The following is a 13,718-nucleotide window of genomic DNA, read 5'->3' as shown; positions in this document are numbered from 1 at the left end:
ATGGGCCACACTGTGTGGTTTGATCATTGGACCCAGTGCTGTGGAAGTCACTGGAGACCTTGAAAGAGGAATCTTGTTACCATGACAGCATGGAGTTGAGTTAGGAGGAACCTGGGAGGCAGCAGCAGGCTGGGCTCATGGGAAGCTTTGTTGGACTACAGATAAAAAATGAGAGGAAGCCAGGGGCAAGTGTGCCTTTGCTTATGGCATGTGAGTCACATCCAGCCACGTGGAGGAACACAGCTGCTGTCTGGCTGTGCCATCTAGGTGGCCTGGTGATGGCAGACAGTGATCGGGATCTGGAGGGTAGCACCCAGCTCCCGCTTTAACTGTCATCAGAGACCAGGGGACACAAGCATCTTAAATGTGGCAGACCACAGTGCTGTGAACTGTCAGTCTTAGAAGTCGCAGGCAATGTACCTAACACTTGCTGGAAAGGCTACAGAGATGCTTATCTTCCCCCTCAGAAAGTACTTTATCTTCTGTGTCTATGTCCTGAGTGGCTGCTTAGAGGTAGGGGTTTGTCCAGGAGAATTCCTGTTGTGGTCACTCCCTGGGCCTTTGCTGAGACTGACTCACTGAGAGATTAGAGCGTGCATCTCTGAGTGCCTGACCCTTTGAACAAAGTGAAGTCACCTCAGGTAGAGATGTGGTGCTCAGCTGGTGTCATGGTTGCTCATGACCTGGGGGTCTTAACACAGAGAACACTGTCTGGAGGAGTCAGTCCCCACACACTTAGGGACAAAAATGCCCTCTGACCACCTCAACTTTCCCTGCTAACAGGTGTCAAAATGTCTTTTGGTTCTTGTGATAGTCTCAGGCCACCTTTAGCAAAGTCAGTCTCTTTTGGCATTGAGGGTTATGTGTAGGGCTTGGCGGTCGATAAGAATCATAGGAACCAGATGTGGAAGCATAGTCTTATGATCCCAGAATTTGAGAGGTAGAGACAGGAGGATCAGAAGTCCAAGGCCAGGCTGGGACACATGAGACTATGTCTCAAAAGAAAACTGCAGGAAGGTTGCCGGTGCTCTGGCAACCCTGAGAGAATGAGTCAGGGGGCTGGTGAGAGCCTGGAGTAACCCTAGGGAAGTAGAAGGTTGAACAAGGCACCCCCAGTGCCCAGCCAAGACCGCATTGTTTAACCCAGTGGGCGGGCCTTCTGTGGATCTTTAAGGATAAGATCCTGATGGAGTTGCTGGGGGTGTCTCTTGGTAAAGTGCACACATACATGAGGCCCTGGGTTCAAGCTCCAGCACAGTGAAAACAGATGGGTTTGGCGGTTCATGCTTCTGTCATCCAGGCACTGAGGTAGAGGCAGGGGATCTCTTGGGAAATGTCCATTTTAGGGCTAGAGTTGCCCCCCGAGAGGGAGAGGAATAATAATGTCAGGCATCCATGCATTGTCTGAAGCCTGGGTTGCCAACACCCACTTTCTTACAGGCCTCCAGTGTTCCAGCAACCTGTCATTTTCCTGGGAGCCGATGTCACCCACCCGCCAGCTGGGGATGGAAAGAAGCCTTCGATCGCTGCTGTAAGTACCCACACTCCCTCCTGCTCTCTTCTGGTGCCGTGCTGCTCAGGTGCCAGTGGTCGTTTGCAGTGGTGTGGCAAGAATGCCATGGAGCTCGCTCACCTGCCTGGTTGCTCAGATTGTAAGCTAATGGCAAAGGGGTGGCTAGAGGGGAAACCAAGGATGTCACAGCGGTTTGTAGACTGCCACCTACCCTGCTGTCTGGTGCATTTGGTGGGCTTCCCCCGTCCATCAAGACAGCCTTGGCTGACCACTCAGCAGCCACTCCCTCTGCTCTCAGAAGACCACCTTGTCCTGTTAGAGAGGCCAGCCGTGTACTTCAGTAGTGAGGTTTGCCCCGTTGGAGTGCAGAGTGACAAGGGGGTGTCCTCTCACGTCACTCTAGTCAGAGTGCAGGGTTCTGGAGCCAGGGTGGTTGAGTGTCTGTAAGGAAACAACAGGCTCTTTGGGTCATCTGTACCTTCCTGCACAATCAGCTTCTCTGACATCAGTGCCACAGAGGCGCCCACCTGCTGTGGAGTGGGATCGAATTGCCTGGGCATAGCAGCCTACAGATGGGTACAGCCTTGGTTAGAGTGTGCCCCAGCACCCTTTACTTGGCATGGCAATACCAGCCTTATACCCAGCTGAGCCTCAGCCTCAAGCCACACTCTGCTGTTTCTCTCCTGTAATTACGCTTAATCTTTCTGGGCTTTTTATGTGTGCTTTTGCTGTTGCCCTTAGGATTGTGAAAGGGGGAGAGGCACTTGCTCTGTGCCTGGCTTATAGCAGATGCTAAACAGGCTCAATATCATTGTTTAATCTGTCTTAAAGGGGGGGTGACATATAGGACAGGACCCTCCCCCCCATTTGCATCATGTGTGCAGTGCACAGTTCAGGCTTGGATTATAGGTGGCATCCACAGCCAGGATCCCAGGTCTTTTGCCACATTGGTCTCTACCTGGTCACCATTTTTTGTTTTTTTCTGGTTCACTGGGCACAGATCCTCTAAGCTTTGAAGGCTTAGGGCAGTGTATTAGTCCAAAATGCGCGCGTACACACTCACACACACACACACACACACACACACACACTCTCATAGCATGTAGTATTACAATGAAAAGGCCGAGAATAATCAGTAGTTGTTTAGTCCATGAGGTTGGATGTCTCTGCAATCCCAGCTGCTGGTTTTTAGTCTAAATTGGAATCTGCCGGCAGCAACAGTAATGGACAAACTGGCCAACAAGAACTTGGGCAAGCAGGCACAAACAAAAGGCTGCCACTAGGTGTGACTCAGATTTAGAGTGGATCTTCTCACCTCTGGCGATGCAGTCTAGAAAATCCCTTGCAGCATTCCCGGCTGCTCGAGTGTAAGCTGATGGCAGAAGTAGGTGAGCTGACAAACAAGATCAGGTTTTAGAGCCAGGCTTCTCAACTTCTAAGGAGCAGATATCTATGTGTTTATTCCTGGTGCCCACAGTTCTCAGTCAGTAGGAATAGGTTTCCATTCATGTTGACTTATTCTATTTATACCAGCTTGCAAAACTTTGGGGTCTATTTAAGAGGGAAACTGTTAGTTTGGGAGAAAAACTGTAACCCCGGGCAGGGTTAGAACAAGGAATTCTGTAAAGCTTCTCAGAGGGGTAGCAGGTCACCTGCTTCCCAGGGACATGGGGCCCTTCCCTTAGAGCTTTCAAGGTATAAGGAAGTGCTTCCCACAGCTCAGAAATGGGCAGGTCCTAGCTGTAAGGGTCCCCTTGGTCCCCTGATCTCAACCCTAGAAGGATCGTGGTTTGCACTCTGGCTCTCCTATTTGCTTCTTCAGATGTCCCCTTGAAGAGCCAGCCGGCTTCCTTCAAGGGGCTGTGACCTTCCTAGGGACAGAAGTCTGGTGACACTAAGTCTTTGATGTGCATATGGCTTTTTGGAGAAGTGTTTGCTCTAAACAAGAGGCACCCCCAGTTGTTTTTTTGCACAGATAATTCAACCACTTCTGACCTTACACACAGGCTAAGTTTTGCCTTTTCGGTTTTTTCCCCCCTGTTTTTTGGTTTTCCCATTTTTTGAGACAGCGTTTCTCTATGTAGCAACCCTGGCTGTCCTGAATCTCGCTCTGTAAACCAGGCTGGCATGGAACTCAGAGTGAGTTCCCGCCTCTTCCTTCCAAGTGTTGGGTTTTAAGGCAGGCACCACCACCACCCGGCCAGTTTTGCCTTTTCTTGTGTACTTTAGGGCAAATGTCTCATCTTTGGAAGGTATTTAGCAGCACCTTCTGCTGTGGGGGACATTGTGGGGAGATGCTTCTTTGCAGGACCCTAGAAGGAGGGATCCCTGAAGCCCTTGCCACTTGCTGACTGTATGTCCCACAGGTGGTGGGCAGCATGGATGCACACCCCAACCGCTACTGCGCCACCGTGCGTGTACAGCAGCATCGACAGGAGATCATCCAGGACCTGGCTGCCATGGTGCGGGAGCTGCTCATTCAGTTCTATAAATCGACACGCTTCAAGCCCACCCGCATCATCTTCTACAGAGATGGTGTCTCTGAAGGCCAGTTCCAGCAGGTAGGCTGCACCAAACTGTCTTCTTGGCTTTTGTTGATTGGCTGGTCACAGTGTGGAAGGCAGAATATGTGTTTGGGCCATGCTGCATGAGATTTTGAGGCCCGTGGTGGGGGAAAGCAGGAGTGGAGTTGTGGATACAAGCTTGGGCAGTGGAGACCTAGGTGAGGGTAGAACCTGGCCGAGGAATATGAGAATTTGTGTTTAGGGTCCGATGACAATTTGGAGCTCTTTGAAGGTGGTGTCTAGGGACCAATACAGTGGATGTGGAGAGCTGTAAGCCCAGGACAGTGAGAAGAGGGGACTTGTAGGTATTCCAGCCAAACTGCAGTAGCAGTATGAGCCCATTGTGACCTGGAACTCAAGAAGCCACTGCCCTGGGGTTCCCCCGCTGGCCCAGGCTAGTTCCTTCTCCACCTCACCCAGCATCCCAGCAGCTGCTTCCTTGGGAATCGGTGGCAGGGAATGGAGAAATAAGACATATGGGTCACACTCAGTGAGGAGGACAGGTCCCTCCTTCTTGGGGAGCGTTGGTATCTGCCCTGGGCATTCCTAAGGTCTGAAGTGCTTGGGATTCTACTTGCCTTGATCACAGGCTGATGGCGTACAACAGAGGGCGTGTGTGTTTGCTTCCCTGTCCAGCCACAAGCTGCAGCTTTTCCTTTTCAGAACATATACTCACGGCTCCTGGGAGAGAGTAGACTGTCTGCCTCAGCCTTCCTGGCCAAGCCTAGAACTGTGCTCTGCAAGAGCCTTGGTGACAGCTTCCACAATGCACTTTTGTGACCAGAGCCCTGTTGCCTTTAAGTAGAACCCCTGTGCTCCTAGTTTTTCCGCATGCTCCTCCCTGGTAGAGAGGCTGGATCTGCCTGTCTCAGCTCTCCCCCTCAGAGAATCCCGGAATCCCCATGACTGTATTGTCTCACTGGAATTCTAGGCATACTTTAGAAACATTAAATCTGAATTAAATCTGAGGTGCCAGGCATGGTAGCACTTACCTTTAATCCCAGCTCTCAGGAGGCAGAGGCAGGCAGATCTCTGTGAGTTCCGGTCCTGCAAGGGCAGTGTAGCAAGCCCTTGTCTCAGAAAGAAAGGCTTGGGGGTGGGGGGGGAACGACACAGAGACAAAGCTGAAGAGCCCCTGGCTTTAGTTTATATCTGCAGGCCCGGCTGCTCTGCAGTCTTGGGTGGGAAGAGTGCTTGAGTTAAGACTTTAAGGATAGGCTGAGGGAGACACTAGTCCCGCACTTATATAGCAAACCCTGACACGCGTTACATGAAATCTTCAATGCAGCTGGAAGGAATGGCTCTTGCTGAGTGCTGCTTGGTGGCGGAGCCAAGCAGCCCAGGTCTGATTCAATATAGCATTTGCTCCGTTCGTCTTTCCTTTACTCTCAGGAAGCAAGCAAGCGGCAAATGGCTCAGTTGTCCATGTCCATGAGTCTTTGCAGTGCTGTTTACTGAGCACCATGAGACCTCTGTGGGTTCCATACCGTGCAGGGTTTTTTTTTAATATTTATTTATTTATTTATTATGTATGCAATATTCTGTCTGAATGTATGCCTGCAGGCCAGAAGAGGGCACCAAACCCCATTATAGGTGGTTGTGAGCCACCATGTGGTTGCTGGGAATTGAACTCAGGACCTTTGGAAGAGCAGGCAATGCTCTTAACCTCTGAGCCATCTCTCCAGCCCCGATACTGTGCAGTTTTGTGCACTTTCTAATTTTAACCATGAAGCCTGGGTGCCCTCGGTAGTCTCCATGTAGATAAAAGTTTGGTCATAATTTTTACTATCACATCTATATAAACTTGAGTTTTCTGGAATAGGGGAACCTCAATTAAGAAATTGTCTCAATCAGGCATCATATCTGTGGGACAGTTTCATATTGCTACTTGACATAAGGGCACCGTCTACTATGGCAGTGCCGTCCCCGGACAGGTCGGCCTGGGCTGTATGAGAAAAGCTAGCTGAGCTGAGTTTAGTTTGCATGCTGTTAACCCCAGCAGTGAGGAGGCAGAGGAGGTAGATCGCTGTGAATTCAGGGCCATCCTTGTTCACACCGTCAGTTACAGGCTAATAAGAATGAATAAAAATGAAAGAAAACAAGCTAGCAAGTAACGTACTTCATGTTTTCTGTTGAGTTTCTACCCTTCCTTCCCTCGGCTGTGATCTGGAAGTATAAGCTAGGTGTAGATAAACCCTGTTCTCTTTCTTTTTTGCTTTTTTCGAGACAGGGTTTCTCTGTGGTTTTGGAGCCTGTCCTGGAACTAGCTCTTGTAGACCAGGCTGGTCTTGAACTCACAGAGATCCGCCTGCCTCTGCCTCCCGAGTGCTGGGATTAAAGGCGTGCGCCACCACTGCCCGGCAACCTTGTTCTCTCAAGTCTGCATTTGGCCAGTCTTTTTATCAGGACAGCCGGCAGAAGGCACAGTGGCTCACTGGCCCAGTGATGGCTAATCTGCCTGCAGAGCAAGGCCCCTGATGCCTGCCCCTATCCTGCAGGTCCTCCATCACGAGCTGCTGGCCATCCGAGAGGCCTGCATCAAGCTAGAGAAGGACTATCAGCCAGGGATCACGTTCATCGTGGTGCAGAAGCGCCACCACACACGCCTCTTCTGCACAGATAAGAATGAGCGGGTGAGTCACAGCCCTGTGGCTGCCACAATCTGGGGAGCCTGTTTGGAGAGGCTGGACTTCATGAGGAAGGCCCAGGCATGAAATGTCATTTTCCCAATAAATGATCTAGAGGTGTTTCGGGAGGGGAAGAAACCCTGTCAGAGCTCATGCAGGCCTAGTGATTAAACCCAGATCCTCTGCTTGCATGGCACACACTGCACTGATCTCCTAAAACCCAGAAAAGTGTTTTCTCTGCTTTTAACACTACAATGATGCCCACAGCTGTGTATAGGGCACTTGCCTGGGAGACATAGGTTGCCCAAAGGGGCGGGAGTTTAGGGTGTCTGTCAGAGCCTAAAGCTAGTACTGGGAGTGCAAGACCTATCGGGCTAGGATCATCACACGATGGTGGTTATTGCAGTTCAGCTCGGCCCGGTGGCCTCCAGGGTAGCTCAGTATTTGTGGGGAGGTATTTCTTGCCACAGTGAAAGGAACCACTCACCAATAAAATACTATATCTGTGATCACCAGTGTTCCCAGAACTGTGTACTAAAATGACATAGAGGGGAAAGGACCAACTAAAGCTTACAGAACCTCGAGGGGAAATGACAGGTACAGGGTCACGGGTGGATGCTGTAACACACCTGCCAGAACCTGAACCAGGCAGGAATGAGTGGGAGCAGAGAGTGGGGGTGTGGTGAGAAGGGCAGCAGGTGGCGGACTCCCGTGGGAGGACACAAAAGTCTCAGGTGGTTTCCAAACCTTGATCTTGTAGAAACCATATGTTTTTATCATTATGCAAATGAGGTTTTAGAGTGCTTGACACTTTCACTTTGCTGCCCGTAGTTCATGCATTAAAGATAGAACAAATAGAAACTCCAGAGCGCTCACAGCTGAACAAAACCAAATGGTTTCATACCAAATCAGCTCAGCTTGGAGACGTGAGTGCGTTTATTATAAATGTGAAATGACCTTGCAGACCATGAAGGGAAGCTGTGGAGCCTGTAGCTGGGGTCCCTTGCAGCCCTGTGTCTTTGTTGCCAGGGGTATTAGGGCTTCCTTCCCCAGAGTGGGCAATAATTAAAAGATAGTGAAGATGTGGTGTGATTCTGCTTCCCGGAATGTGCAGGGGGCAGAGGATCCCCTCCAGGGAAGCAGAGGAGACTGGCGATGTCAGTTCCTACAGATGTGACTCTTAGCTAATGGATTTTGTAGTATGTCCCAGATGCCTATGGAGGAGTTATGTGTATTTACAAAATCAACTCAGGAACTTAACCCAAAAGCTCATTTTTGAAAGTCACCATGCCAAATTCTAGGCAGATTTCTCACCCAAACCTCAGCTGTTGGTCCTCAGAGAGAGTGGCAGAGAACAGCAAAGGAGTAATAGCAGGAAGACTGCAGAAACAACAACCTCATTCACACAGTTTTAAAAAGGAGACGGGTTATTTACTTGTGGACAGACATGAACATGTGACTGGGATCCGCCCTGTATGTCCACTCCTCAGCCCCTCGACCACGAGTCTCCACTTCTTTCTCTGGCCTTGCCTACAAGGATAAGGCTGTTGGGAAGACTGACCAAGACATGGCCCCCAATCTCCATGCGTTGTTCAAGAGGTGATGCCCACGCTGGGGTGGGAGTGCAGATCTATAGCCAGCTCGGAGCACAGTTCTGACAGTGTGTGTCCATGCTGCCAACACAAGAAGTGGAGATGGTGTGTGGAATTGTTTAACTGAGCATAGTCATGCATGCCTGCTATTCCACACTCTGGGGCGTGCCATGAGTTGAGTCCAGTCTGCAGTACTCAGTGAATTCTAGTTGAGCCTGGGCTATAGGAGACTCTGTCTATAAATAAACAATAGAGGGATTTCATGGCATTATTGCTGTGCTAGTAAGAAAAGTACAAAGTAACTACCCCAGTGGAGTCTCTCTCTCTCTCACTCTCATAAAAGAAATGTTTCTAGCTAAGCACAATGATACACAATGCTATTTCAGCACTTGGGAGGTGGTAGTGGGGATATCATGAGTTGGTCTCATCCTTAGCCACATAGAGAGCTGGAGTCTATTTAATGCAGATCCTTTAGAAAACAGACTGCTTGAAGGGAGCATCTGGCTGCAGCGTAAACAACAAGCTCTGCCCACCATCCTGCCACACCTGATGAGCTCTCTCTGTTGCTGCAGGTTGGGAAGAGTGGGAACATTCCAGCAGGCACAACCGTAGACACGAAAATCACCCATCCGACTGAATTTGACTTCTACCTGTGCAGTCATGCTGGCATCCAGGTAAGGAGGGAAGCTCCGTTTGACGGTCCGGAGTGTTTGCAGTGTTGTCGTACATTTGAGATGTGTTGTGAGTATGCCTACGGGGCTCCAGATCATTCTGTGGCCGGAAGAGGTGGCCTCGGGCCCAGGTACCAAGACTGTTTTTGGGTCAGACACTGGGAAAGAAGAGGTAGCAGGAACCTGTGTGGAAGTGGGTGTGGTGAGACCATTGTGGAAGGGACAGCAGTGGTCAAGGGGTGCGGAGTGCTCATCCTGGCAGCGAGTGAGCTAGAAGTTGAGGCTACAGGAAGCCGCCCTAGTTGGGGCCTGAAGGAGTTCAAGCTCAGCTGCATGCTGGCTACCAATAAAATGCCAGGACAAGGAGGGTGCTGGAATGCTCTGTGACTTCTGGAAGCCAGCATCCCACCATCTTCCTGCTGCTAGAGTAAGGTCTTTGAAGACTGATAGCAGGTAGACAGGGAGGAGCCACCGCTCTTTCTGCTAGGTGAATGCCACTCTTCCTTGCAGGAGTCTTTGGAGGGAAAAGCACCATCAAATATTCCCAACCCCTACTTTTTAAATGTTAAAATGTAGCTTTGAGAGTTGTGGTTTTTTTTCTTGGCATAATAAATAAAACATTGTAGAATATCCAGTATATCTAGGGGGCATTGTCTTTCACTCAGCCCCTTCTAAAATGTTATTTTTTATTGCTACATTAGATTTCTGGGATGTGGGGTACAATGTGATATTTTAACACAGGTATGCAGCCTATAACGGTAGGGTGGAGTAGCCTTCACACCCATCAGGCACTTCAGACTTTGAACAATTTCTCTGTATTAGAAACATTGAAAATTTTCTCTGCTGGCTGTCTTGAGTCTTGGCTGCATTAATATTACTCTGAGATGGGCATGATTTTGAAATAGATGATTCTGAGGGTTTTAAAGACAGGGTGTTTCTGTTTTACTGAATATGGCCTCAAATTTGAATCCTCCTTCCTCAGCCTCCCAAGGGCAGACTCACAGATGTGTGCCAGCATGCCCGTCTTAGCAGGAATAATTATTGTTGTTCTTGGTAAAGGTCTGCTCCTGTTGACTCTTGTGACCTCTGACCTCTTTCAGGGGACAAGCCGTCCTTCTCACTACCACGTGCTTTGGGATGACAATCGTTTCTCGTCTGATGAGCTGCAGATTCTGACCTACCAGCTGTGTCACACCTACGTGCGCTGCACACGCTCTGTGTCCATACCGGCACCAGCCTACTATGCTCACCTGGTGGCCTTCCGCGCCAGATACCATCTGGTGGATAAAGAACATGACAGGTAAGTGTCACACCTGGAAAGGGGTTTGAGACAAGGCTGGTTTCTTGTAGGCGCTGACGACTGCTTTCCCTGGAAGAAGTGGCCATCTCCGTGGCCGTTCGTCAGCTGTGTGGCCACAGCCATGCTGCTTTCCCTGCGTGTCGAGTTCCTGTTCCCAGATTGATGTCTGGTAAAGACTACATTCTTTCTCTTCCTCTGCAGCGCTGAAGGAAGCCATACCTCTGGGCAGAGCAATGGGCGAGATCACCAAGCGCTGGCCAAAGCGGTCCAGGTCCACCAGGACACACTGCGCACCATGTACTTTGCTTGACATGTTGTAGTGTTTAGCGATTGTGTACCAAGTTGGATTCACACGAGACCAGCTACACTCAGACCAACAGATGCCCAGCCCTTCCGTGACAGCCAGCATCGAACATGAGACGTCTTTGGTTTTATTAGATCCTCCATTTTCCAGAATGCCTTCCGTCCCAGATTTCAAACTTGGATTTTGAGCTGCAGGCCTGTATGAGACCCCATTGTAGGAAACGTGGTTTGCCAACACCTATAAGCTGCTCACCGAAAGAGTCCGTGTTTCCTAAAAACAAAACAACAACAAAATGTCCTCAAACCAGTCTATGAACTCTCAGGGCTTTAAAACATTTTTAATTTATTTGGTCATTCGATTTACTCGTTTTTAACACCTGATTCTCAATGAAATCGCTGGGCTCTAACTAGCTGTGAAGGCTCTGAGCATGAAAGCAACACCATCACCATTGGGGTTTTAAAGCCTGACCCTAAGAAGTTGTCACTAATGTTGTTCTAGGGGTGCCACGCGCTCTGCAGCCCCAGGGCAGATGGCTGCTTGGTATCCATGGTGTCTCTCGCCTGCCACTGCCTGCCCTCGAGGCCTGAACGAAGGCGTAGTCGCAGAGAGGACAGTCACGTGTGTTTACAGCAGTGACAGGTCCGAGAGATTGGCAGACAAGTGCCATTTTGATAAAAATTTATTTAAAAAGAGAAAAAAAGACAATATACTGACAGTCTAATCATAAGATTTGTCCTGTAGGACTGTGACATTTATTTTCCAAAGTTTCTAAAGAATACGGGTCTGTGGTGGTAAATACAGTACAATCCTTTTTCACTGTTATGTCTTTAATGTAAGAGAAGAATATATATATCTGGTTTGCAGTATTAAATGTGGTAGGTAGATGCTGTTTTCCTTTTGTTGACTATGGGGTGCTTCTTGTGACCTGTTTCCCATATCAGGAGCTGTTTGGAGCCCGGAGACAGGCCACCTCTTGTGGCTTTTAGCGCTTACGTAGAAGAATATGCAACTGGCTTCATGTGACAGCGATGCACCCCTCCTTCTTCCCCCTCCCCAGTGTGGACTGTGTAGCCTGTACCTCTGGGAAGGACAGTGTGCTTGCCAGGAATTTGCCGTCCTCCCCTGCCTCATCCATGTGTATCGCTCAGCCGATGAAGCACAAATGGATTTTATTTATTCTTCCATTGCTGGGGAACAAGCTCTCATCAGAGTGCACCTCTCTCTGGGTGCAGTCTGGAAGGTGGCTTTCATAGGATCTATGCACTGAAATGGAGAGAGAGCTGCCGATGGTGGCTCTGCTGGCATGGGATGGGCAGGTAGGAGGAGCTGGCGGTGGGCAAGGCCAGCAGGGAAAGCACAGACTGCTCTGGGTGGTATTTGCTTCTGGGCCCCAACCTGGCTTTGCCAACCTAGAGACCACTGAACTGAGAAGGGACACTGCGAGTGGTTCTGTAGGCGGCAGCAGCCAGTTCCGTGTGTGTGTCCTGAAGCTGAGTGAGAATCGGATCCGCGTTCCACACACAAGTTCCCAGTAGGAACAGGGCCTCCTCTTCCTTGCTGCTTTGTGCTCTGTGGGTTTTCTCTACCCCTGCTGATGGTCCTCACCCCCCAACTCTGCGAGATTTACCTCTGACCCTGCGGTGGAGGGAGTGTGCCCACCCCGCCCCCCACCGTGGTTGGCACCTCGTGCTAGAGGACACAGTGCCACCACTGCCCATTATCCACCTGCTCTGCATCTAGTGGTGGGGCAGACGCAGTGACCTGGGAAGTCATGCCCTCAGCGGGGTGTGTGTCTGTGTGTGTGTGCATGTGGGTGTCTTACTAATGACATTAGTCTCTTTTTGCTGTGTCTTTAAAAGTCTTTTAACGTGACAAACCTCGGTCTCAGAAGCACTGGGGCTGCCCACTATCCCATTGGCAAGTGGCACTTTCTCAGACTGTTTCGAAAAGGATATAAAAACACTTTAACTCACTAAGCACGGTCAGGCTGAAAAACTTGTTCAGCTGGTAAACTTTTAGAATCTGAAATTAGATTGTTTTCAGTTATCCTTAAAACCATGTGTCTCACTGGGCGAGGTGGCACACGCCTTTAATCCCAGCACTTGGGAGGCAGAGGCAGGCGGATCTTTGTGAGTTTGAGGCCAGCCTGGTCTACAGAGTGAGTTCCAGGACAGCCAAAGATACACAGAGAAACCCTACTCTAAAACCAAAATAATAATAATAAAAATAAAAAATTATAAAATTATAAAATACAAAAAAAAACCCATAAAAACCATGTCTCAAAGGTGTGTCCTTAGCCCCTTGCCATGGGATCTCAGTCATGCAAATGAGTGTGCTAGAATGCAGATTCTCAGGCCTGCTGCCAGCCTTTTGGATCTGGCGCTTGCAGCCGGCTGGGCATCTGTGTTTTAGCCCTCTACCCCCACCCCCATGTGTCTGGAGGCTTTCTGAGGCAGTCCCTCATGAGTCCAAGGGAGCAGGAAGGAACCTGCCTGAGCTCACACCTAGGAGCACTGTGAGCTGGGGAGGACATCTGAGATGGGAGTTTTGTTTGTTTTGATCATCTTGAAGGATAAGCTTTCTTTCTTTTTGATGGGCTAAAGTACTTGAGGAAAGTGCTTTCTTTGGCCCACGCTTATTTGTGACACTTTGAACATGAAAACCTTCCCCAGACCAAACACCCCAATTGAGTTTAGGTACACATTGTCCACACGTCCCATGGTGCAGTTCATAAATGGCTGGAGTTCCAATTTCTCAGGTAAATAATTGTTTCCCTCAATTTTTGCCCTCCCCTTATTAGCATAAATTTTGAGGTAGTGTGAGACCTCAGTCTTCTGTGGGAGCCAGCTATCAGACTGCACCTCACCTACAGCTGGCAACAGGTGCCACTAGCTCCTGAAGTATCTCCTTGCGGGAGGAACTTGGCCAAGGTTGAGGTGCCCACTAGCTAGCTGTGTTCCCAACCCCACTGATAAGTAAGGTGTGCCTTGCTTTAAGCAAACTGAATGTGATTGTGTTGTTATGCTCTGTATCCATTTGGAAGGGAAATTAAGTTGTGCCTGTCTCTAAGAGAGGCTGCCCGATCAGACTCCCATGCTGGGACTCTTCCTAGTATATTGTAGGATATTTACTTTTCAAAAACCAGTC

The 13,718-nt window shown here is 49.5% G+C and overlaps 1 protein-coding gene across 3 annotated transcripts in view; it reads left to right on the top strand.

Moving 5' to 3' along the window:
- Window positions 1–12,821, top strand: part of Ago2 (argonaute RISC catalytic component 2) — a 75,556-nt gene extending 62,735 nt beyond the window's left edge. For all 3 annotated transcript variants that reach the window (XM_075959478.1, XM_075959477.1, XM_075959476.1), the window contains exons 14-19: window positions 1,441–1,531; window positions 3,880–4,074; window positions 6,576–6,710; window positions 8,869–8,970; window positions 10,068–10,267; window positions 10,469–12,821. In XM_075959478.1, the coding sequence (XP_075815593.1) occupies window positions 1,441–1,531; window positions 3,880–4,074; window positions 6,576–6,710; window positions 8,869–8,970; window positions 10,068–10,267; window positions 10,469–10,577 (832 nt within the window). In that variant the 3' untranslated portion in view covers window positions 10,578–12,821. The remainder of the gene's footprint in view (window positions 1–1,440; window positions 1,532–3,879; window positions 4,075–6,575; window positions 6,711–8,868; window positions 8,971–10,067; window positions 10,268–10,468) is intronic.
- The last annotated feature ends 897 nt before the right edge of the window (window positions 12,822–13,718 follow it).

Source organism: Microtus pennsylvanicus, chromosome 2 (assembly GCF_037038515.1).
Source record: "Microtus pennsylvanicus isolate mMicPen1 chromosome 2, mMicPen1.hap1, whole genome shotgun sequence".
Lineage (NCBI taxonomy): Eukaryota > Metazoa > Chordata > Mammalia > Rodentia > Cricetidae > Microtus > Microtus pennsylvanicus.
This window is presented reverse-complemented; position numbering and strand designations above follow the sequence as displayed.